Source organism: Rhipicephalus sanguineus, chromosome 4 (genome assembly GCF_013339695.2).
Source record: "Rhipicephalus sanguineus isolate Rsan-2018 chromosome 4, BIME_Rsan_1.4, whole genome shotgun sequence".
NCBI lineage: Eukaryota > Metazoa > Arthropoda > Arachnida > Ixodida > Ixodidae > Rhipicephalus > Rhipicephalus sanguineus.
The window spans coordinates 15,168,787-15,191,567 of NC_051179.1; the positions used below are offsets into that span (position 1 = coordinate 15,168,787).

General features: G+C 45.7%; 1 protein-coding gene across 1 annotated transcript in view; it reads right to left on the minus strand.

Annotated features, from left to right (window-relative positions):
• Positions 1-22,781, minus strand: part of LOC119389458 (uncharacterized) — a 133,219-nt gene that overhangs the window by 19,564 nt on the left and 90,874 nt on the right. The window contains exons 4-6 of the mRNA XM_037656732.2: positions 14,289-14,459; positions 4,505-4,558; positions 3,170-3,223 (exon numbers count right to left, since the gene is read on the minus strand). Of these exons, the coding sequence (XP_037512660.1) occupies positions 3,170-3,223; positions 4,505-4,558; positions 14,289-14,459 (279 nt within the window). The remainder of the gene's footprint in view (positions 1-3,169; positions 3,224-4,504; positions 4,559-14,288; positions 14,460-22,781) is intronic.

Consider the following 22,781-nt stretch of genomic DNA (forward strand, 5'->3'; position numbering starts at 1 on the left):
CTCTTCTTTTTTGACGTTGCTTAGTCGATGGGGTTTATTTATAATAACAGGTTTGGGCGACCCTCCTGTGGCCTATTTTCTCAGGATCTCATGTCTTCATAAGTTTATATGCAACAGTGTAAACTGAGTTTTTAGATGCGAAGTATCTTAAGGCGGAGCTCAATCCGGTGGTGGTGTGCGGCGTGACCACCCTTACTGCGCATGCGCATACCCTCTCCACACACCTCCTCTCCACTCCCCCTCGCCATTCCCCCTGTCATCTACCCTCTCCCCTTCCCCTCTCTCCTCCACTCTCCCATACCCCTCTCCACTTCCCCTCTCCCCTCCCACTTTCCACTCTTCCTCTGAAACGCGGGCTAGACATGCCGAAATTCTCTCCTGCGCAACGCCGCGATGAGCTCGAGCGCATGCGCGTCCCCTCCCCTTCTCTCTCCTCTCCTACGCTGCCCCCCTCTCGCCCGCCTGTCGACCGCGTTCTCCGCTCGCCCTGTGAGAATTAACGTCCAGGCTAGATGGAAGATACGACGCGCGTAGCGTCGCTGTTCGCGTTCCACGACGCGAGCTCGGTAGCATGCCCAACGAACGCCAACGGAACGCGATCGTGCAAGTGCTCCGGCTTCGCATCTACTCATGGTCCCCTTTAGCGGGAGATGGTGTAATTTTGATTGCTATTATTCTTGCTTTCCCTTAAGATTTGTTGAAATTTTACTTCTGCGCATTACACGATGTGCGTTGATGCAGTGATTACAGAAAACAACATAGGTAAGCAGGCCTTTCGCTTCACAAACTCTTGAACTGCACAAAGCCAACAAGGAAAATATATTTAATAACCCATCGTCTTTTGATAGGTCGCGTATTTCCTATATTCGCGGTGCAGTTGACACCGTCAATAGCTCGCTTTTAACTCGAACGGAAAAAAAAGGAGCTGCAGATACATACATCCCCCTAATATGAGGCGAGTGTTATACAGCCCTCCATTTTGTTCCTTTCGCTTTCTTTCTACACTGATTTTTCTTATATTTGTTCTTTTTTCCTATTATTTTTCTTCTTCTTCTCTCTCCTCCACTCTCTCTCTCTCTCTCGTCTTTCTATTCCCCTTCCCTAATCCCTCCCCCAGTGTAGGGTAGCCAACTGGAAGTTCTTTTATTTTTGGCTACCCTCCCTGCCTTCTCCATTTCTGTTTCCTTCCTTCCCATTTCATTTCCTATATTTTCATTTGTTCCTATGTTTTTCCTATATTTTATGCATTTTTTTCATATCGGTGCAAAGAGCCACAGCTCGTCGTAGAAGTTGGGGGATACTGTGGAAACCGTGCAGCTCTGACGTTAAATCATGTAAAAAGCTTGAGAACCTGTTCTTGGCCTGGTTGGCGAGAGCGTGAAGGCATAATTTGCCGCTAAAAAGATGCATACGTCTGTGGTTTCAGGCGCATGCGTTGTATTTCAGTATGCATTCTTTCTGTCTCGACACAGATAAATTTAGTTGGAAGAGCCGCTCGTGTCGTCGTCCTTGTCTTCTGTGTGCTTCTTTTTAGCGGCAAATTATGCCTTAATGTAAAAAGCGTTGCACTTTAGAAAGGTTTAGCGCACCGGAAGAAGATGCTTCTCCTCGTTTTTCTTAGCAATAGAACTTTAAGTTAGGCGAGTTGATGACTGTTAATGTTAAAATTGTAGTACGCATTGAAGTACAAGATCAAAGTGCCTGTTTTTTTTTTAATTTACCTATGTTCTTGTCCTTTGTATACTCTGCGATTTCGACATGAATCGTTTCCTTTCGCATCCAATTTTATTTTCTCACTATATTTAGAAGCACGCGGTACCCTAGTAATATGTCTCGCAGTTATGTTTAAAATAGCGTGATGAATAAACTATTGTGTGGCGCTTTCGTCGTGGTTAAATATTTAGTGTCCGTTTCACCTAAAAAAAGCCATTAAACAAAAGACAGCTTTCAACTACAATTGCTTCATTTCGTGAAGTAGCAGGAAGAAATTATCTGTCCACTTCTCCCTTTAAGCTGATTGAAAAAAAAAAAAAAACAAGAGCGCCATTGTATATACGGAACATATTAACACCCGCCATAGACTGCCTGAAATTCTAAATTAAGAAAACAAAAAGCTAGCTTCGTCTTCCTCTGCATGCACCTACGCTAGTCGCAAAATTTCATTACTCTTCAGAGAGAGAAAGAAAAGGCGATGCTAGTCTAGTTAAAATCTCGCTTTTTTTTGTACGGGAAATAGGGGACAATGCGTATGTGCATATAAATTACAGCGCTGCAATTAACCTAAGTGCAGCCACGAAATTTGTAAATGAAGCCTTAATTAGCGGTGGCACCTTTCCGAACCGAATTAATAATGTTTTCTTTTTCAAACTCAGCAAGGAACAACAAACACGGCTGAAAATTTACGTGCACATCAAAAAAATATTGAAATGTGTCGATTATTGATTTTTTCTTCGCCCTCATTTTTTTTCTGTCCACGTAGGTTAACATCGCCCCCCCCCCCCTAAAAAAAAAAACGCTCGATTCGCCAAGCGAGTCGTTAGGAGCTACCAGTGGGACAAAAGACAAGTACACGATAATGTGCGCCGACGCGTCAGAACAATCATTCTGCGATCAATCTTGATCTAATACGCTGGAGTAATATCAACAACTGCGAATTATTAGACAGATGCAAGCATCTGCAAATGGAAAGGATACTATTGTGTTACTTTGAATTAAGTCGCATAGCAGCCGATTAACCTTTCGCATATCACTTAACACCGGAATAATATGAAGAAAAAATAAAACTATGAAGTTATATATGACAATGTGCGAATAAATGAGGGCAGGATCTGTTGTAGTAGACCGCGTGACATAAGTAGTAAAACTAAGTTGTCGCTAATGCACATGTGCACACGCATCTGCACGTGTGCAGGTGATCCCGTTGTATTATAAGCTGCCGCAGTGCGTTACGGTGCTTGACTGCTGACCCGAAAGGTCGCGGGATCGAATCCCGGCCACGGCGGCCGCATTTCAATGGGGGCAAAATGCAAGAGGCCCGTGTGCTTAGATTTAGGTGCACGTTATAGAGCCCCGGGTGGTCGAAGTTTCCGGAGCCCTCCACTACGGCGTCTTTGGTTTTGGAACGTAAAACCCTCCTAAAGGAGAATTATTATAGTTGTATTCTACTCACCGGCTGCTCCAGGATGGCCAGGGGCTCCCTTTTTGCCACGCGTTCCTGGAACACCTGAAAAGAAAAAAAAAACAAAGAAAAAAAAGGGATCAGGAAACACAATGAGCCACCGAAATAGGAGCTTGAAACCTTCACAGTTACTGTTTTCCTTTTTTTGAACTGCCGACTTCGATCGAGGTTAGGGGCATGTGTACCCTATTTGCGATTCCATAAACTGTGAAGAATACCTAAGACGTTCAGGAATATCGCGGAAGAAACGTCGGGTGTATTCCAGACTTGAAGCTAACGGTAATGATGACAGAACGTTGCCTTAATGGCAGCTAGCGTGTTTTGAAGAGCTTTATCAATATGTAGGAGAACGTACTTTAAGGAGTTATAACAGTTATAACTTAACCTAATCTAACGTAACCTTAATGAGATTGGGATTTTTTTTCTGCTGCAGCAGTATTAGTAATTTGCACACCGGTAACTGCGGTAGAAAGGTACTTCCTTTAGGAGGAATCATAACAAGCTCACCGCTTAAAAAAAAAAAAAAGACGGTCATTTGTACGCGAGCACGATTTTTCATCGGAAGTTTTGTGCTGTCTGCAGCTTTCTAAGACGGGCTCTTTGAAATCACGTTGGCTTGTTAATTAGACAAATCACAACGCTTCCAGAAAGGGAGCGCTTCCTTCCAGTTCTCTAGAAACCTGTCTAGTATCGCATAAAGAAAGAAAATAAAAGGATTTTCATTCATTTTGTCCATAAACTTCATCCGTCGTACAGTGTGAATTCCTCCACAGCGTTCATTATTTTCACAGTGTACGTAACTTTTTCGAAATTTTTAACTGCCGTTTTATATATGACGAGAAAATCCACATTCTGTAATCTACTACCAATAAGAATCCTTAACGCAGCCATTAATTTGCCTTGCCTAAAGGCCCGTGTATACTGTGCGAGGAAAGTGCGCGTTAAAGAACCCCAGGTTGTCGAAATTTCCGGAGCCCTCCACTATACTACATGCCTTACTATGACATTGTGGGTATGACACTTAAAACCCCAGGAATTATTATCATGTTATCATGTGCATCGGGAATTTGCCGAGCTAGAACTTGTTTCATTTACACACAGCCGAGGCCTGACCACTTCTCGCTTCTAGCCACTGGCGCGCGCTGCCTGCGTTTCCTGTTGGCGAGCGTAATTTGGGCGAGGAGAGAGAGAGAGAGAGAGATAATAAACATCTTTAACTGGGTAATACTTAAGCATCGTCTTCGGGGTGGTCTCCCCCTTCTAGGAAATAATTACTGCTTGCATACTTTTTGTGCCCGACTGCCCAAACAGCCCCGTGGTTCTCACCTGGTGGTCCGGGCAGCCCTGGTGGACCCCGGGGTCCCGGCATTCCAGGAATACCTGCGAACGAAAATCAATCGCGAATCATGCAAGTTACACACCGAGAGATGGGTGGACTAGAAGGTGCGTTATTAAGAATTTATTTTGTAAACCGCGATCAACTGCCCACTCATCCAGCGCTGCATCAAATTTAGGACACACGTCGCGAGGTGCAACTCATCGTATTTCATAAACGAGGTGACTGGCTCCTTCCCTCTCCTGCCTACTTTCATTATGAAAAAAAGTTGATGAGTTGCGCCTTGCCGTTTCCGTCGTCAATTTCTCCTGAAGAAGGATCCGGGTTTTATTTATTTTTACTTATTAATTTATTATACCCTCAGGATGCAGGCGTACATTGAAGAGGGAAGGGGCAAAAGTGGAACATTAGTAGATACAGAATAGTAAAAAAATGTTTAAGAAGTTACAGCGAAAAAGTCAATGACAAAACCCTTGGAAGTGAAATAACCAATGAAAAGAAAAACAGTTAATTGCTGTGGAAGTGTTAGAAAAGTAGCTAATTGAGTGTATTGCAAACAAAGAAATAAGGTGGCGGACATGATGCGAAAAAAAGGGTAAGACATCGTAAAATAGAAACATGATAAGCATAACAGAAATATACACGACATAACTTATGCGTTACGTATTACAAATAAAGAAAAAGTTGGTTCCCAAACGTCGGGAACAATGAACTAATTTATTGATTGTACCCAATCGAAAGTCCTAATTTTTGAAGCTTTGTTTGTTGCTTATGCATAGTGTTTCTCCTGACGTTTTCTTTTTTCGTTGAACACAAAATATGAAACTAATTTATTTTTATATTTTGCTCGTTCACATTGTGTGGCATTCTCCCGTTGTTGACGCATGGCCCAGTTCGTGGCTCTAACTAAATTCCGGATAGCTTATTTCCCTTATCAATATTTTTTTTTTTCACGTGAGAGGATCAAGACATAAGCAAACCTTAAACCGCTGCGTTTGGCCACACACTACATCAAAATTCGTGCTTACAGCGACTGAGCGCAGTGCTGATATGCAAAGAAAACAAAAACATTGCCTCGCTCGTCAGTTGCGATGGGAGAAAACGCTTGTGAGAAGCGGAAGCCGCGCTAGCAATGAGCCTCAGAGAAGACGTGTCAATAACATTTCTTTATTCTGTATCGCGGCGCTTCATCGTTGTAGAGATAAGTGGAGGAGCTCGAACATTCGGGCTCTTTTTTGCTCTCAAAACTGATCTATCCGCGCGGCGTGAGCTTTCGAAAGTGATACCGGTGCGAGCATGGAACGACCGCATCTCCACGTCAACATTCTCCTACTACAAGAAACATACAATACAGTACAATATTGGGAGATGCGTGCGCGCTCCCATAACAGCGCCGTTTCGTTGCATCGTGTTGACACTGTCTGCTAAACCAGCGAACTGAAACATTTCGCAAAGCTCGCATAGCGGTTTTTGTCTCACGTTGCTTTGAGCGATGACGCGGGAAGAAATTGCGAGCGCGCCAACCTTCTCTCCGAACGCCTAGCCGGTGAAGCGACACAGTCGCCGGAGCGAACGTGACGTAACGTCGGATTATGTTTACGGTTGACGAGACGACAAAAGGCGACACTGCGAGCGCGCCGTTCTTATCTCGAGCGCAGCGCGGGTCTGCGCGACTGCTCGCCATTTTCCGTGCACGGCTGCAAGCCGCGAGTGGCAGCGGAGCGACCCCGCAGAGATTTTAATGCCATTTGAGAAACAGTACTCGTGCTACCGCAGGATAATGTGGTGGTATGGATGGGCCGGGTGAATGTTATTGCATCACGAAGTGCATTGGTTGTTTCGGTGTGTATGTAAGCCTGCTTCTTGCAACGTTTAGTCCCGTGAGTTTTCTGCGTGAGCCTCTCATCAGCGTCGTCCTCGACGAGTGAGGAAAAGAAGGGGGGAAGCGGGAGGTCGAGCTTGCGTTCTCGTCGTTGGCCTCGTTGGAGGCGCGCTTAGCCGAATCTTGTTAGGCTGCGCCGCGGAAGGCACCGACGGAGCCCTTTCGCGCACACTCCTCAATCATGGCTTCCGAGCGCTCGCGCCGCAGCGCTTTGCAAACAAGCCACCCGCTGACAATTATTTATTTCCCTCAGGGAGCCCGCTGCTCGCTTCGTTAGGTGCCACTCCGTGCACCGGTCCGATTAGGGATGCCCCGGATTCGGCCGGGACCCCGCGGGAGGCCCACCAACCTCTGTTCAGCCTGTTGTGGCCTGTTCCACTATTTATTTACCCGCTCAACGAGAGCACGTTTGCCCCGCTGTGTGCCCCCTCCTCCGTATCGGCCCTTTTTCTCCTCATCGAACAAGTCCGCACACGCCATGTCAAATTTATGACTGACTGTTCCTTAATGATGGCCGTCTGCCGGATAGACAAATTAATGCCCGCAACAGTTTGCGAAGTGCGGCACGTGGCATACCGAGGACGAAGCTACTGGGTCAGCCGCTTTACGCGCGCGTTCTACCTAACTTTCTACCACTCTCCCCTTTCTAAACATTGTCGTTTAATGGCAACGTGATTTACTTAACTGCAATCCTCACCGAATGCAGTCGCTTTCGAGAACTGCGAAATTTTCAAATATATTCTGGCTATCATTCGATTTAATTTTGATTATTAAAGAAAAGCGGAAACAGAACTAGATGTCACTGTAATGAGCAGAATGATTTGCAGTGTGGCGGTGTAGTATCTCAGCGTATGCGTTACTTAAACTGGTAGCCTGCAACGGACGGAAGCGACACGTTGCGCGCGCACTCGTTATTTTATTGAAGACAGCCTATATTTTAAATAAACGCTGTTGCTTATTTCGAATTTAATTTTACTTTATGTTGAAAACATGGTTTGCGCAGAGACGCCCATCCAAGTTCTTAAATAAAAGTTTCACTGCAGCTGTATGCGGAAGCTGATACATCGCGGAGAGCGATGCTGTTGAGCGAGTTCTCACAGTCTTTAGAGAATTCGTTTCTGGGCTAGTCTGTTCATAAAGGTAAGCTGCAGAGCGCAAATAAGGTACGGTATACATAGAAGCTGCGTGTGATCTTCTATGTCCCGTACCTACTTTGCAGTTTCCTCTCACAATCTTTGTTTGGTTAGTTTCCTTTAGCTGCGGTGCGCAAGGACAATGAAAATCGGAAGTGAGAGGACGGGAAAAATTAGCATTATATTCACGCACACGCGTGCGCGAAAGTGCACAAAAAAGTCTCGTATAAATTACGCGATGCTAGAACTTATCGGCAGAATGTGCTTCATGCTTTCGCTGTAGCAGCCAGCCTCGACCGCTATTCTAGCTCATGCAGTGTATCTACTTCGTCCCCCGAGACCTGGCTCTCCTTGGCAGCCTTTGCTGAAGTTCATCCAATCGACTTTGAGGTCCACTGTTGGCTCGGCTGTGTTCCGAGTCGTTAGTTAATCTCCTTAGTTGTTAGCCAACAAATTACACTCGCCAACAGCGAATCCTTGCAGCACGCACCAATGGTGGGAAGCGAAAAGTGGTCACGGCTCGGTTGTGGCTAATTGAAACAAGCTCTCCTTCCGCAAAGTCCCGATGCACGTGAGACGTTTGAGCAACATCTAGTGCAGTATTCCACAAGGGTACGTTGCCGCGATAGTTTTTTAGGATTTTTGATTTACACGAAACAGCGCTACACAACAGGAACCGAGAATAAGACACATCCAGAGAACTAACTTTCAACTACACGTTTTATGTGCGACCGCACGTTCTGTTTATAAAATGACAGTGGATCGATAGTAAAACCGAAGAGACAACATATAACGATACAACGCAGAACCCACACTTGACATCGCTGTAATCACAACGGACCAGGACATGTCAAATCGATAGCTCTAGAAACTTTCCTCTGGAAGCGTGGAAGTTTGGACGAGTTTGTGATGTATACTTGGTAAAGTGGTACGGACGCGGCAGAAAAGTGAGACGGACGGGTCAAAGATATGGTCAAAGAAAAGGTCACAGATGGCACGCTTACACATTTTTCTTTCATCTCATCTATTTCGTTGGCTTCAGTGATTTCTCGTGTCATTCTTCCTTGGGCCCTACTTAGAATGTTTGTGTTTTAAAAGACGGGTACGCAACCGCACTTCTGGCAGTGGATTCTCAAATGGCCTTGCACAACTTACACATAAGTGAGCATGACATCCTATGCTTGCACAAGTTTTTCACGGTGCTTAAAACCGCCTGGGTCAAGGGCAAACAGGCCTACACTGCCGTCGTGGTCGACAGCCGGGGCTAGGCATGGGACGCCGTCACCATCTTCACTAAGAAATCAACGGTGGCGGAGCAAGCCGTGATTGCTTTAGCTATCAGGAACCGAAAAGGGTCTACATATATAGTGATTCAAAAGCAGCAAATAAGAGCTTTGACAAGGACTATGTCGCTGGGACTGCGGTTAAACTTATCGACAAGGTCGAACCTATCGAAACCTAAATCCGATGGTTTCCTGCACATATGGGACAAGTGGACGAGACTCAGGTCAACCTCAACGAGGTGACGAATGACCTGGCATGACGACTCGCTTGCCGTGCCGGTCAGAACCGAACCAACGCCCACTACCATTCTGGGGTCATAAAGATCATTTACTAACTTACAACGAGATCACTAAATATTGCTACTTGGGGCGTAGACAATTCCCACTGCCACACGCAAAGTTGAACAGGGCTCAGGCAGCCACGCTATGTTTAATGCATAGCGTTTAGACGTGAGCACGGGCCAACTCGCCCAACAGGCCGTTTTGGAACAATATGTAGGCATGACGTTTGCATTTACTGTGTTTCAGTAATGTAGTTCAAAGGTATCAACTCATGTTTGAATCGGCCGTCACTTAAAAATGACATTTATTAATGCAATGCGAAGTAGCACTACACCAGATTAAGCAATTATATACGTGGCAGACATTCCATGCCACGCTAGTTTATTTTTACGAACAGAAAGTGATCAAGCATATCTAAAGAAGCCCCCGCAATGAGGAAATAGTCCACGCAGATAACAAAAGAGAGGGCATTCAAACGACTGAGAACGTCAACGAACAGCAGTGAACCACTTTTGTTCCCAGCAGAAGAAAAAAAAAAAACGATTGTTCTATAAAGTTTTACATTCATCCATCCATCTTTGGCAACGGGCGCTGTGCCACACGCTTGTAAGTGTCTTCACAGGAGCAAAACCTGCTCGTGTAAAGTAGCATTAAGCAAAGAAAACCATACGTCATCTGGCGTGTCTTGCACATATTAAATATGCAATCACAGGTCAGAGAGAGGCGACTATATTGACCACTAAAGCGAATGCGCGCAGCCGGTTGGCTGCCTGTGCGAGTGGTTTTCCTTTACCGTTGTTCAGCGCTGCGGCGGTGGGAGCAAGAACTAGCGCTCTCACCGACGCAAAAGAGCGTTCGGCAGGCCGCAGTTTACTTATTTTTATTTAGCGGCGGTGCCTGTGCGTTCATTTCGGGCGTCCTTCTTTGTGCTTCAGCGGCGGGCTGCAAGTATCGAGCTGCTCCTCGTTCTTCGTGTGACATTCCAATTTCTTGCTATCGCATTCATTGCTTCGCCCTTGCGGCGAAACTGTGTTTTTTTTTTTTTTTGTAAATAAGATTCACCCCGAAGGTGAAATTAGAAAAGAATGTAACGCGTGCGATGGCATCATTGAAATCAGACACATGCTGGCATGGCTGTCCCGCGACTCTCCCCGACCCGGAAGAAAAATGGCTTCGATGGCAGAAGGCGGCATCGAACTCTTCATATCGAGATCAACTACGGGCTGTCCAGAGGTTCCACGATGGCGCCATAAGGCTCGGCCTGGCGGTGCCCACGTGGACGCGGCCTGTCTCGGCCTGAAAACATCGGGCTTCAGGACTCTTGTAAATAAAGTTTTGTCAATGAAATTAAATGAAATGAACAACGAGTTTGTCGACGTAAATGTGCAAGAAAGGAAAAGCTGGGGTAGAAAGGCCCAATAAGAAGTACGGAAGAATAATATGGAAGCAATGAAGCAGAAAGCAACGTAACACCGCTTGATCGCGTAAGAGCGTCATGCTATGCATCCTACGCTTGCAGTAACATGCTGCGCTTCTAACATATACGCTTTCTGAGTTACCTTATACCTAGCAATTTTGTTTTATTTGCCTTTTTAATGCTGTAATTTAATATTTCATTCCGACCCTCTCTGCATACACATTACACACCCTATGCGTACGTCCCACGCTGGCTACCCACGCACGGACGCTGCATTGTGAGTCACGGACGTAACAGCAGGTGCTCCGATGAAATGCGCTCCAAGGCCTTCCGGAATCCGCAGTACTAAAAAAAAAAGAGGCTGTCTCACTATAAATTCTAGCGAGTTAAGTGCGCTCGGAGCGGCTTCGCCCACGAGAAGCAATTACGCCGAATTGATGCCGGCGCCATTTAGACAAACGAAAACGCTGACGAGAAAATAGCTTGATTAGTTTAAGAGAAAGCAGAAGGACGTGCTCGAACTAAAACGCGAACACTAATGAAATCAGGGGCAAGAAAGAAATAACGCAGTTTGCAATTAGTCTTTCCACGCTTTCCGGTTTCCTCGGCTGCGGCGCCCGAGCTTAGCGTTACCGTCGCTGATTGAGTGGGCAATCTTAAGTTTATCGCGGAGATCTGCGTGGCTAGGGACAGCCTATTCATATTCATGAGCGCTGGCTTAATTCGATTTTCCAAGAGCAAGCGGCAGTATATGGCATTTGCTTTATGGATTGGTGGCGCCGCTTCGAGAAGAACTAAAAAAAAACTGTTTTTGTGCGAGAAAAGATCCGTGAGGTAAGAGTTTGGGGCGCAACCAAGCTGACTTCCTCTCGAGCGCCGCTACTTCCGTGTTCCTTATCTCTCATGCCCCGAGCGCGTTGCTTTACGCAGTGGTCTTTAAAAAAAGAAAAACCGAGCTCTGGCTAAAATAAAGTTTTTTTTCCCTTTTTCTATTCTAAGTCATCTTGTATACGCCGGCTTGTGTGCCCGAGTGGTATAGCCACTGTTTCGTGGAAACACGCAAAAAAGGCCACTGAAAAGCTAAAGTAAATGTCAAGAATAAACCGTCCTCTTGTTCCCAGAATATGCTGCATAATGTTGCCTGCGTTTGTTGCAGGGCGATGCGGCTTATGTAGTTTTATTTTAAGCTGTCGCATGATTGTATGATGAAACTGTGAGCGGAAAGCCTTTATTACGCTAAAGAACGCAGCGGTGCTCAATCCCAGTATTACGTATGCAGGTTTTTTTTTTTTTTAGTCAGTATAGATGTTTTCATAAAAATGGTGCGAGAGCAAGGCTCGTCGTCTTCGCACATGAACTTTATGTTGAGGCAGAAATACTTTGACGCAACTAAAATGGCAATGAAAGAAATAATTAACAAAAACTCGTTAACACTTTCGTGACCGCGGAAAAATCGGTTGTTTTTGGGTAGTCCAGGAGGAGGAATAAACTTTTATTGAAACCAACAGTTTAGTCGGCTGAAATCCCAGGCCTCCCATGTGGGAACGTCGAGGTCTTGACTCTTCGCCGCCTCGCGGGCTTGCTGGGAAGCCCAAGCGACCAACTTTGAGTAGTACAGGAAATGTCTTTTTTTTTTTCCCTTCCACAGAAACTAATTGATTCTAAAGTGTAAGATATCAAATGATAAAGGAGGAATTGGGCTTTCCAACAGTATTAACTTCAAACAACACGTTTATTTTAAATATTATCGAAAAATTACCAAAACAAGAAAATGCAAAAAAAGAGAAAAATTTGATAAGAACATATAAAACGCGTATTTCGATTTTTTAAAAAATGTTTATCCTCTGCAGAGGATAAACAAAAAAAATCGACATATGCGTTTGGACACAAATACCTTGTAAAATAATACTGCAAGTACAAGCTCTGTAAGTCCGAAAGTTATTTACATACATACAAAAATATAAGCACTAGTGTCTATCATGCCACCGCGTGAAGCAGTTTCTCGGCGCGGTGAAACGACGGTTGGCTCACTGTGCGTTGGCATTTCGAAAATATTCATCCACGCATGTGTGGTTGCATAACTCTCTGACGACTTCTGCGGTGAAAAAAAAAAAAAAAAACACGAAGAAGCCGTCGCGCGGCACTCCGGAGCGCTAGGTCAAGGTCCACTCCGCGCCGTCTTCACGGAGAGAACTCCGCTCTTTCTGCAGCCGGCGCCAAATGTTTCCGCCCGAACGAAGTTGCCACCTTGCAGATATGAGTTGTGACCTTGAGTACGCACCGGATACGTTTGCATCAACGCGCGGCTGCGATAAAACGGCCCGAGGAGAAGACGAAACTTACCGGCGGATAGCTGCTGATGTTCCGAGGCGGTTTGACGCAATATCGCCGTCCGTATACTGAACTCTGACGAATCGAAGTCATCTTCCGTGTCTGTGCTCCTACCATAATCCAGATATTGACCCTCAGGTTCATCGGAATCCGTCGAAATTAGCAGTTTTCGTGGAGCACAAGCGCACAACCACAAGCGCTCACCTACCCGACTGCGAAGGAGCTTTAAAAATACCCCCGCGGTGGAGAAAAGAAACTCAAAAGCAAAACTGATGAAATGCTGCCTCTTTTACCCTATAAATGGCGTTAGACCTCCCAAAGCGCTCAGGGATGAGGCCAAAATTGGAACTTGAAGTCATCGATAACATACTATCGATGGGAATAGGCACGGTCACGACAGTGTTAATTAAGTTCTTAATGTTCGTATGGGGAAGTTGTAGGGCGTCACCATTTATGGCGTACCAATTTTTTACAAATAGCAATAGTACGTAATTTGATATATTCGTCATGGAATTTTAATGGCGGTATCGAAACTGAGCGAGCCTGGCGCGTAGAATACGCTCCCGCTCTGTTACGTCAGACCGGAAATTCCCGTAACGAGGAAGTGACGAAAGGTGAATGAAGGCGCGTCGCGGCAGCATCTCGTGGAAAGCGGCAAGTCATCTCACTTGAACCAGTGGATCGATTTATACGTTGGCCTGTTATATTTGGTGATCATCTTTTTCTTTCGCGCTGTACGCAAGGCAATATACACCTTTTATTTCACTGTGTAGCATAAAACCTAGGGCAGCCTCTGCGGCGCTTCTTCTCGCAGACGGGCGAAAGAATTTTTTGCGCCTGTCTATAGTTTAAGAAAGCAACCGATAATCACCACACGTCGCAAGCAAAGAATAAGCGGCCTAACTTTGTGCGTTTCAGACGACGTGCCGTTTATCCTGACCACATTCTGCTTCGGCGCACCTTGATTCAGATTCAGAACGCAGGGGGTGCCACACACTCCCCCCATCCCCCCTTCCTCTCCCTTCATCTCAAAGGAGCAGTACCGCTTTTGCTTGCGCATGGCCATTTCGTAATCCTGTTGGTACGAAACAATAGCTTTTCACTGGGGGTGTGTCACTGATATCGGCCTCACAATATGGATGTAATGTTTGCACATGATGAGCCGATGTGTATTCATATAGACTTGATTTGGTGTTCCCAAAATAAAGTTGGAAGTTTGCGCCCGTCCTGTGTAGCACTCTTCGTGATCCGCGTGTTTTCGCGCTGCCCTGCTAAGTGTTCAAGAGAGAGTGCTTCTGGCTCCACTCCTGCTTTTGCTGTTGCTACGTGTTAATTGTTTCCAATAATGAACCACTGTATTGAGCAGCATATGCTGTAAGATTGTTTCCTGTTGTGAATTACTAGAGAGGGACAGCCTGGTCTAAAAGAGAGTAAGTTCACACTTACCGTCGGTGCCATTTATACCCGGTCTTCCGGGTATCCCCGGCGTCCCGTGGTGCCCGTCACGTCCGGGTAGCCCGTCGACGCCGTCGCGGCCCGGAACGCCGTCCAGGCCAGGCTCGCCAGGAAGTCCGTCACGTCCGTCTAGGCCAGGCGAGCCTGCCGAGCCCGGTTCGCCTGCAAACGATGAGCACTTCGGTCGCCGAACTAGCTCCTCGCGTACAGTCACATCGAAATACTGAGCGTAGCACGAATTAAGGCACATGGATGGTGCGCTAACTAGCACAAGGGGACTTGTTCAAGACTCAAGGTAAATGACTTTGTATCAAAGAAAGCAAAACCAATTTGAGCGTGGCACTTTAAACGCGTAATCTATAGTGTAGTTAATGGAATTGGAGGTGCAGGGCCGCCGACACTTATATGAGACAATGCTAGTTAAAAAAAATCACAGCATATCCACGGAGTGAATGATGATGAGTGGGCGAAGCTGCGGAGGTTCATCGGTAAACCGTGAATCTTCCGTGAATTCTGCCCAGTACATCATCACCGACGTGAGATCGGGCGCGTTTATACTAAAGGTTCGATGAGAGTTATGACGACTTGCAGCTGACTTTAATTTTACATGTACGCTGTGAATTTTCATTGTTTAGAAAACCATTGCTTTAGAAAACATCTGGCGTCTTTCGTTAAGCAGCTGGCGTCTTTTCGTTTTGCTTTAGAAACATCTGGCGTTCTTTCGTTTTGCTTTTACAAAACATCTGACGTCTTTCGTTGGTTTATTTCATCAATCAACGGCGTTTTGAACAAAATCTTTATTGTTTAATCACGCACAGGAGAAATCTCACGAGGCACTACCTTGGAGGTAAACAATGGCTGCTAATGGGAATGAGAGGCAGAAGTCGGCTTTTAGCTAACACTTACACTTCTACTTCTACTAACGTTTCCTACTGGAACATGCCAATGGCTGCTAATGGGGAATGAGAGACAGAAGAATTCGGCTTTTAGTTAACGCGCACGCTGCGAATTTTTTATTGTTCAACAACGCACAGGAAAAATCTCCCACCGGCACCACCTTGGAGGTCAAAGCGTAAGACTGGTTACGCACTACGACTACTACTACGACTACGAGGGACGAACGGGTGCCGCCTCCATCCATTTTTTGCTTTTCTTAGAGATATGATACTTGCTTTTGCATCACAAGTATTTGATTACCGTAAGTAAAATGCCAATTTCTTTTCTACGCGGCCGACTGTTGCGGTTTCGCAGTCCGAAGTTGATGTGCACACAGGCCATGCGCCTATATTCTAAGCTGCTCATCAATTCGCTGTGTTTTCAGACGCATTAAAAAAAATTAAGCGTCGTAAGCAGCGAGAGTTCATCATTATTTCGAAACGGGACGCGCCGTGCGTAGCTCACGTCATCTCGAAAAGCACTTGTAGCTCGCCAGGCGCACGCCGGTTCCGTCGCTCAACTGCGTAAACGTCCAGCCAGATTTCTCGCAATTCGAGAAAGGTTATTTGATACGCCTTGCTTCTGACGGAGGAAAAATGCGATGCGCACAGTACGGACTACGCTTCACCGCGTTTTTCCAACGGCGAAACTTCATCGATCAAATCCGACTGATCGGTTTTTCTCACGAGAGTGCGCGCGGCTCCGAAAGCGTATACCTGACGCCGCGCCGAAGCACCGCTATCTTAAATAGTGTACGCTTTCGAGGGCATTAAAAATTCACCGTTTCAGGTGAATTTAATAACTCTCATAGTCATAGTGATTTGCAAAACAACTTTCCTAGGCATACACATTGCAAAGGTCCATATATATATTTAAAGTGGAAAACTTCGAAAGTACTGCAGTGGGAAACATAACAAATACTTATTCCTTCCTAACCGTATCGGCTGGTATATATATATATATATATATATATATATATATATATATATATATATATATATATATATATATATATATATATATATATATATATATATATATATATATATATATATATATATATATATATAAAACCAAAAGTCGTTTATACAAGCTTGCAGGTAGGACTGCGCAAGCAATTTACGTCTCTCCATGCGTCTCCGCAAAGCATAGAACGTTGGCCTTACACCCAGAGAATGTGCTGTTCTTGAGATGGTCGAGACGCGCCAGTAAGGACGCCAGGCTGGGGACGAGTCACGCAGCGCGTCGACAGCGTGTGTGTGTGGGTGGGTGGCGAAAGAAGGCGAGCCCGGCGTAATGAAGGAATCGGCAGATGCGAATGGAATTCTGAGCAGTGCGGACGTATTTCACCTCTAGGACGACCAACCATTTGCGTTGAATAAATCGTTTGTTGTTGTTAGCCACCAGACTGCTTATTTTTGTGGCTGTCAGAACCGCGTGTCCTGTCCACGTTTTTTCCTGTTCTGTGTTCTTGCCAGCCAGCATGGCCCAAGCGTTGGTCCCCAGGTGCCTCCTCGTCGCTGCTCGAACCGGCGTCGATTTGAGAATCGCTGCTTTGCAAAGGATCGAAGCGAAAAATGATTCGCGACGTCGCGAATCGCAGCGATTTCCAATACCCCGGTAATTTCTTCATCACTTGTAGACGCTGATGACTGCGGCAACGACGATGGTGGTGACGAAGACGTGACTACACGTGCGCGCCTAGCGGCGAAATGTCAGCTGAAACTCGCGTCACCGTTTTGTGTGGCCACGCAATCAGGTGGGGCCCTTTCGGGGCGTGACCGCGGGGGGTGACCGCGCGGCAGCGCTACCAGCGCTGCAAAGTGGCGGGCTTGAAGCGTAATCGTTACTGATCATATTAATCAATATTACAAATATTTATTGATCCCCCCCGTTGCATTATCAGCGGTGAATCGTTACTAGGCGGTCGATAACTGCACGTGGACGCAAAAAACGCGAGATGTGTAAAGTGGATGTCACTTCTCCTTTAACCAACTCTCATTTTCCGAAACCTATGACACCGTTATTGTCTTGTCCTCAAACGCGAAACAACTAAAGCACATCATTTTTCAGAAATTTTCCAATCTATCCAAACGTCAGCTGGTCTTCGAAACCCAGAAAAGCTGATAAATTGTCTCGACAGACATACAAGAAACAACACGCTTGGTAGTTGTAGTAAGGCATTTTTCACTGCTGTAGAGGTATTTCTGCGCGAATGATATTATTCTTGAAGAAATAAAACACTTATAAAGTAATATCAATATTTGCTTTGCCCACGAAACATAACACAGACCTGTCTCGTGAACTTGTTTTAGTAACCAACTTAATTTTTATGTTATGGTGAACGTTTAATTGTTATCATGGTTAAACTGTGAGTTAATGAATGTAAATCTTTTTTTTTATATTTAGCCACGCGGCTAACTTTTTCACCTGTGCGGCTGCGATACTGCCGGAATCTAGGGTCTGCAGCCTTAATTCTCAGGCTAGCGAGTGAGAGGTTATTTGTAGAGCTCCTCGACAGTCATTTCTTTAAATTTGGACCATATTGAATGATGACTCGCAACGGTAACAGTAATTGAGCTGCTGGTTAGGGAAACGTGAGCTGCATAGTTCACCGGCTACAAAAATATGTGATGTCTTAAATCTATTTCTGTCTTTCGTGCCCCGTCACTTTCTCTTCCATAACAGTTTATGGAGATCGCTCTGCTTTCATATACAACGAATTTTTGACAACGCCCTACTGAAAATTCCTATATATACAGGACCCATACATATGATGTTATTGGATACAGGTCGTATAGGGGATACGGCTTTATAGGTGATACAGGTTTATAGGTGATACAGGTTTATAGGTGGTATAGGTTGTATAGGTGATATAGGTCGTATAGGTGATACAGGTAGGTTGATTATATGGGTGTTACAGGTGATACGGGTAATATGGGCCGTATCAGCGATTTGGGTCACAAATGACGTGCAGCAAAGGAACATATTGATAAAGACATGCCAGTTTATGAAGCGTGTAATAAAAGCAAATATATACAGCAATTCAAGCTGTAATGATATCTCGCAGCAGACTAATTATAAGAATGTAAGAATTCACTGTTGCACTTACATATATACTTGAAGAAAAACGATCAGGCAAGAATATTTGGTAACTGATTATTTACTTAAATCTTTAAGCATCTCCGCAATAAAACTGTTCATCTTTTTCAAACGTTCAGCTCCCGGCACTTCGTTGGGCTTCTCGGCCACATACTTGTTGAAGGCATCTGCGGAATAATGAGCAGGAATGTCAAGGAATTTTAAGCACTCATAAGTTCACATGTATGGTAAAAATGAATGTCATTACATTAAGCGAAATTAATGAAGCATGAAATACTCACTTGCATGAAATACTCCTTCTTAGCCCCTACTTGACACAGTTAGCAAAAACAGGTGGTGTACACAATTGTGTACATAGCGTGTCAAAGGGTTAAGAACACTTCAGAACTGCAAAACTTTGGTGTCTGGGTGTCAAGATGTTTGGTTGGGACGTGCGCGTGCAAAAAGATGTTGTAAGAGGTGTAGATGAAAGCGGATGATTATGTGCTGCACTGCCACTTGTCAAGATAAAAAGAAAGCCAGCTGGTTCGAGAGCTAGATTGAGATGAAAGGGAATTTGAAAGATAACATTAAGAATTAAGTGCTGTCCTGCCACTTATAAAGATAAAAAGGCGAACTATTGATCAGGAAGAGATTGTGAGAGGTTTGAATGAGAGCGGATGAAAGAAAACAACTCCTGTGTCGATCCTATATGCCGCCATATAGGTCCTGGGAGGCCCTATTTGTATCCTATAACCGCCATATGGGTCCTCTGGAGGTCCTATTTGAGTCCTATATACCGCCATACGGGTCCTCTGTAGGTCCTACTTGCGTCCTATATACCGCCATATGGGTCCTCTGTAGGTCCTACTTGCGTCCTATATACCGCCATATGGGTCCTCTGTAGGTCCTACTTGCGTCCTATATACCGCCATATGGGTCCTCTTTAGGTCCTACTTGCGTCCTATATACCGCCATATGGGTCCTCTTTAGGTCCTACTTGCGTCCTATATACCGCCATATGGGTCCTCTGTAGGTCCTACTTGCGTCCTATATACCGCCATATGGGTCCTCTGTAGGTCCTACTTGCGTCCTATATACCGCCATATGGGTCCTCTGTAGGTCCTACTTGCGTCCTATATACCGCCATATGGGTCCTCTGTAGGTCCTACTTGCGTCCTATATACCGCCATATGGGTCCTCTTTAGGTCCTACTTGCGTCCTATATACCGCCATATGGGTCCTCTGTAGGTCCTACTTGCGTCCTATATACCGCCATATGGGTCCTCTGTAGGTCCTACTTGCGTCCTATATACCGCCATATGGGTCCTCTTTAGGTCTACTTGCGTCCTATATACCGCCATATGGGTCCTCTGTAGGTCCTACTTGCGTCCTATATACCGCCATATGGGTCCTCTGTAGGTCCTACTTGCGTCCTATATACCGCCATATGGGTCCTCTGTAGGTCCTACTTGCGTCCTATATACCGCCATATGGGTCCTCTGTAGGTCCTACTTGCGTCCTATATACCGCCATATGGGTCCTCTGTAGGTCCTACTTGCGTCCTATATACCGCCATATGGGTCCTCTGTAGGTCCTACTTGCGTCCTATATACCGCCATATGGGTCCTCTGTAGGTCCTACTTGCGTCCTATATACCGCCATATGGGTCCTCTGTAGGTCCTACTTGCGTCCTATATACCGCCATATGGGTCCTCTGTAGGTCCTACTTGCGTCCTATATACCGCCATATGGGTCCTCTGTAGGTCCTACTTGCGTCCTATATACCGCCATATGGGTCCTCTGTAGGTCCTACTTGCGTCCTATATACCGCCATATGGGTCCTCTGTAGGTCCTACTTGCGTCCTATATACCGCCATATGGGTCCTCTGTAGGTCCTACTTGCGTCCTATATACCGCCATATGGGTCCTCTGTAGGTCCTACTTGCGTCCTATATACCGCCATATGGGTCCTCTGTAGGTCCTACTTGCGTCCTATATACCGCCATATGGGTCCTCTTTAGGTCCTACTTGCGTCCTATATACCGCCATATGGGTCCTCTGTAGGTCCTACTTGCGTCCTATATACCGCCATATGGGTCCTCTGTAGGTCCTACTTGCGTCCTATATACCGCCATATGGGTCCTCTGTAGGTCCTACTTGCGTCCTATATACCGCCATATGGGTCCTCTTTAGGTCCTACTTGCGTCCTATATACCGCCATATGGGTCCTCTGTAGGTCCTACTTGCGTCCTATATACCGCCATATGGGTCCTCTGTAGGTCCTACTTGCGTCCTATATACCGCCATATGGGTCCTCTTTAGGTCCCATTTGGATCCTGTTTGGATCCTATATACCCCGACACGGTCCTATACAGTTCCTATATTTAGTCCTGTAAGTCCTGTATAAAACCATACGGATCCTGTATGAAACCATATCGGTTTTTTCAGTAGGGCGGGATCTAGAAGCGTTAAAGGTATTCAGACTTGTTCTGTTTCTTGTTTAGTGAGCCTGTTTTACCCATAACGTATCCTCTTCCTCAGCGAACCGGGAACAGCCCCGGTATTTGCAAGCACGATTGTCTTGAATGCTTGAGACAAAAATTCCAAGCATTCGTCGGCGGAACGTCGTCTTTCGGACAACGACCTTTAATACCCGCGCGCATTGAGCTGCCGAGATCTTAGAAGAGTCTTTTGCAGTACGCTGTACCTTACAGGAGCGGCACGAGAGTACGGCGTGTACTGCAAAGAGAGAGAGAGAGAGAAAGAGAGAGAGAGAAACCTCATGCGCAACCGACTCGGTCGCTGGATGGTAATGCAGTGTACTAGAGCGGTAGACTATTGGACCCATCCTTAGCTATAGTGGTTGCTTGGACGTGTTGGTACGAAATAGCGGAAAGAAGCAGCACGAAAGACGGAACATCGGAAAAAGGAAGCGCTGTATAATTTGTGTCTTCCTACCGGTGTTCCGTCTTTCGTGCTGTTTTCTTTCCGCAGCCTTGGACCTTTAGAGAGTACCCGATTCTGAATGGTATTATGAAAGATTGGCGAAAGGCGTTAGGAATCTGAGTACTGCCTCATAATTTTACATATTCCGCCGGGACGACAGTCTCTTCATTTACGGAAACCACGGGCAGCGACTCTATACGACTTTCTTCGAATCAGCAACTTGCCTCCGTAAGCAAGGGAAGCATAGCGCATGTGCTTCAGAGGTAGCACCATCTACGCGGATGCTGTCTGAGGAAACGATGTGGCAGAGCTAAGTGCCCGGATGAACTAGCGGCGCGTCGAAGGAACTGCCAGAAAGGTCTTGTTAGGCTTTCTAGTTATGCTTAACTAGACCTGCGTCACGGAGACACTCGACAGACAGGACTGTATGACTGCATACGTCTGACATGCACACACTGTGTGTGGCTGCTCGTGTATCTCCTTGCTATGCGCCTAATTACGAAGGAGCTGAAACATTTACTCCATTACTTTTTCCAGAGCAAGGAAACCGATGTTCATGTATTTGCTTTGCTCAATCCCTTACATGGCGCAGTTCTTTTTTTTCCTTCAGAATGAACGAGTGATCGAGGAGCGAAGTACACGCACAGAAAAAGCAATGAACTGATACAGATTTTTTCGTAACTCGTAGGATCGGTAGTCTATATTTGATTCTTTTATGCGCAGGATGTGTAGTTTTGTGCGCTGGTTCCATATTGACGTAGTTACACGACTTTACTACGCTTATTTTGATAAGCCTCGGTTGCCAGCCCATTGGTCATCGCTGTTGCGCAAATATATACTCGGTCGGCCCGCCACGGCGGTCTAGTGGTTGTGGCGCTCGACTGCTGACCCGAAGGTCGCAGGATCGAATCCCGGCCGTGGAGGCTGCATTTTCGATGGAGGCGAAAATGTTTGAGGCCCGTGTACTTAGATTTAGGTGCACGTTAAAGAACCCCAGGTGGTCGAAATTTCCGGAGCCCTCCACTACGGCGTCTCTCATAATCATATCATGGTTTTGGGACGTTAAACCACAGATATTATTATTACATTATATACTCGGTCGAACAGATATATCGTTATACATCTGAGGACGCAGTTTGAAACATGTGCGTGCCGCCGTAACTTACGAAATGCCGTCCGTGTGTAGCCATGCATGCTCTAATAATATTTCGCGTGAAACTGCTGCCTTTATTCAGTCAGACGAATACGCAGCGCACAAATGAATGAATGAATGAATGGACGGTGAAATAAAGAAAAAGAACTTGGAGGTCGTTTGAGCTTCGCCTTCAAGAGTAGAACGCGATAGCGTAATCGGGCCCCATGCGCATCACCTTCTCAATCCGCCTCTTTCATTTCCCTGTGCTGCCCTCTGCCGTTTTGGTACGCGTCCGTAAGTCGACACGTGAACCTAGGCAGCTGCTCACTTTGTTCATGCTCTAGCTGAGGATGACGATTAAATATGTCTGGGCGCTTTGTGAT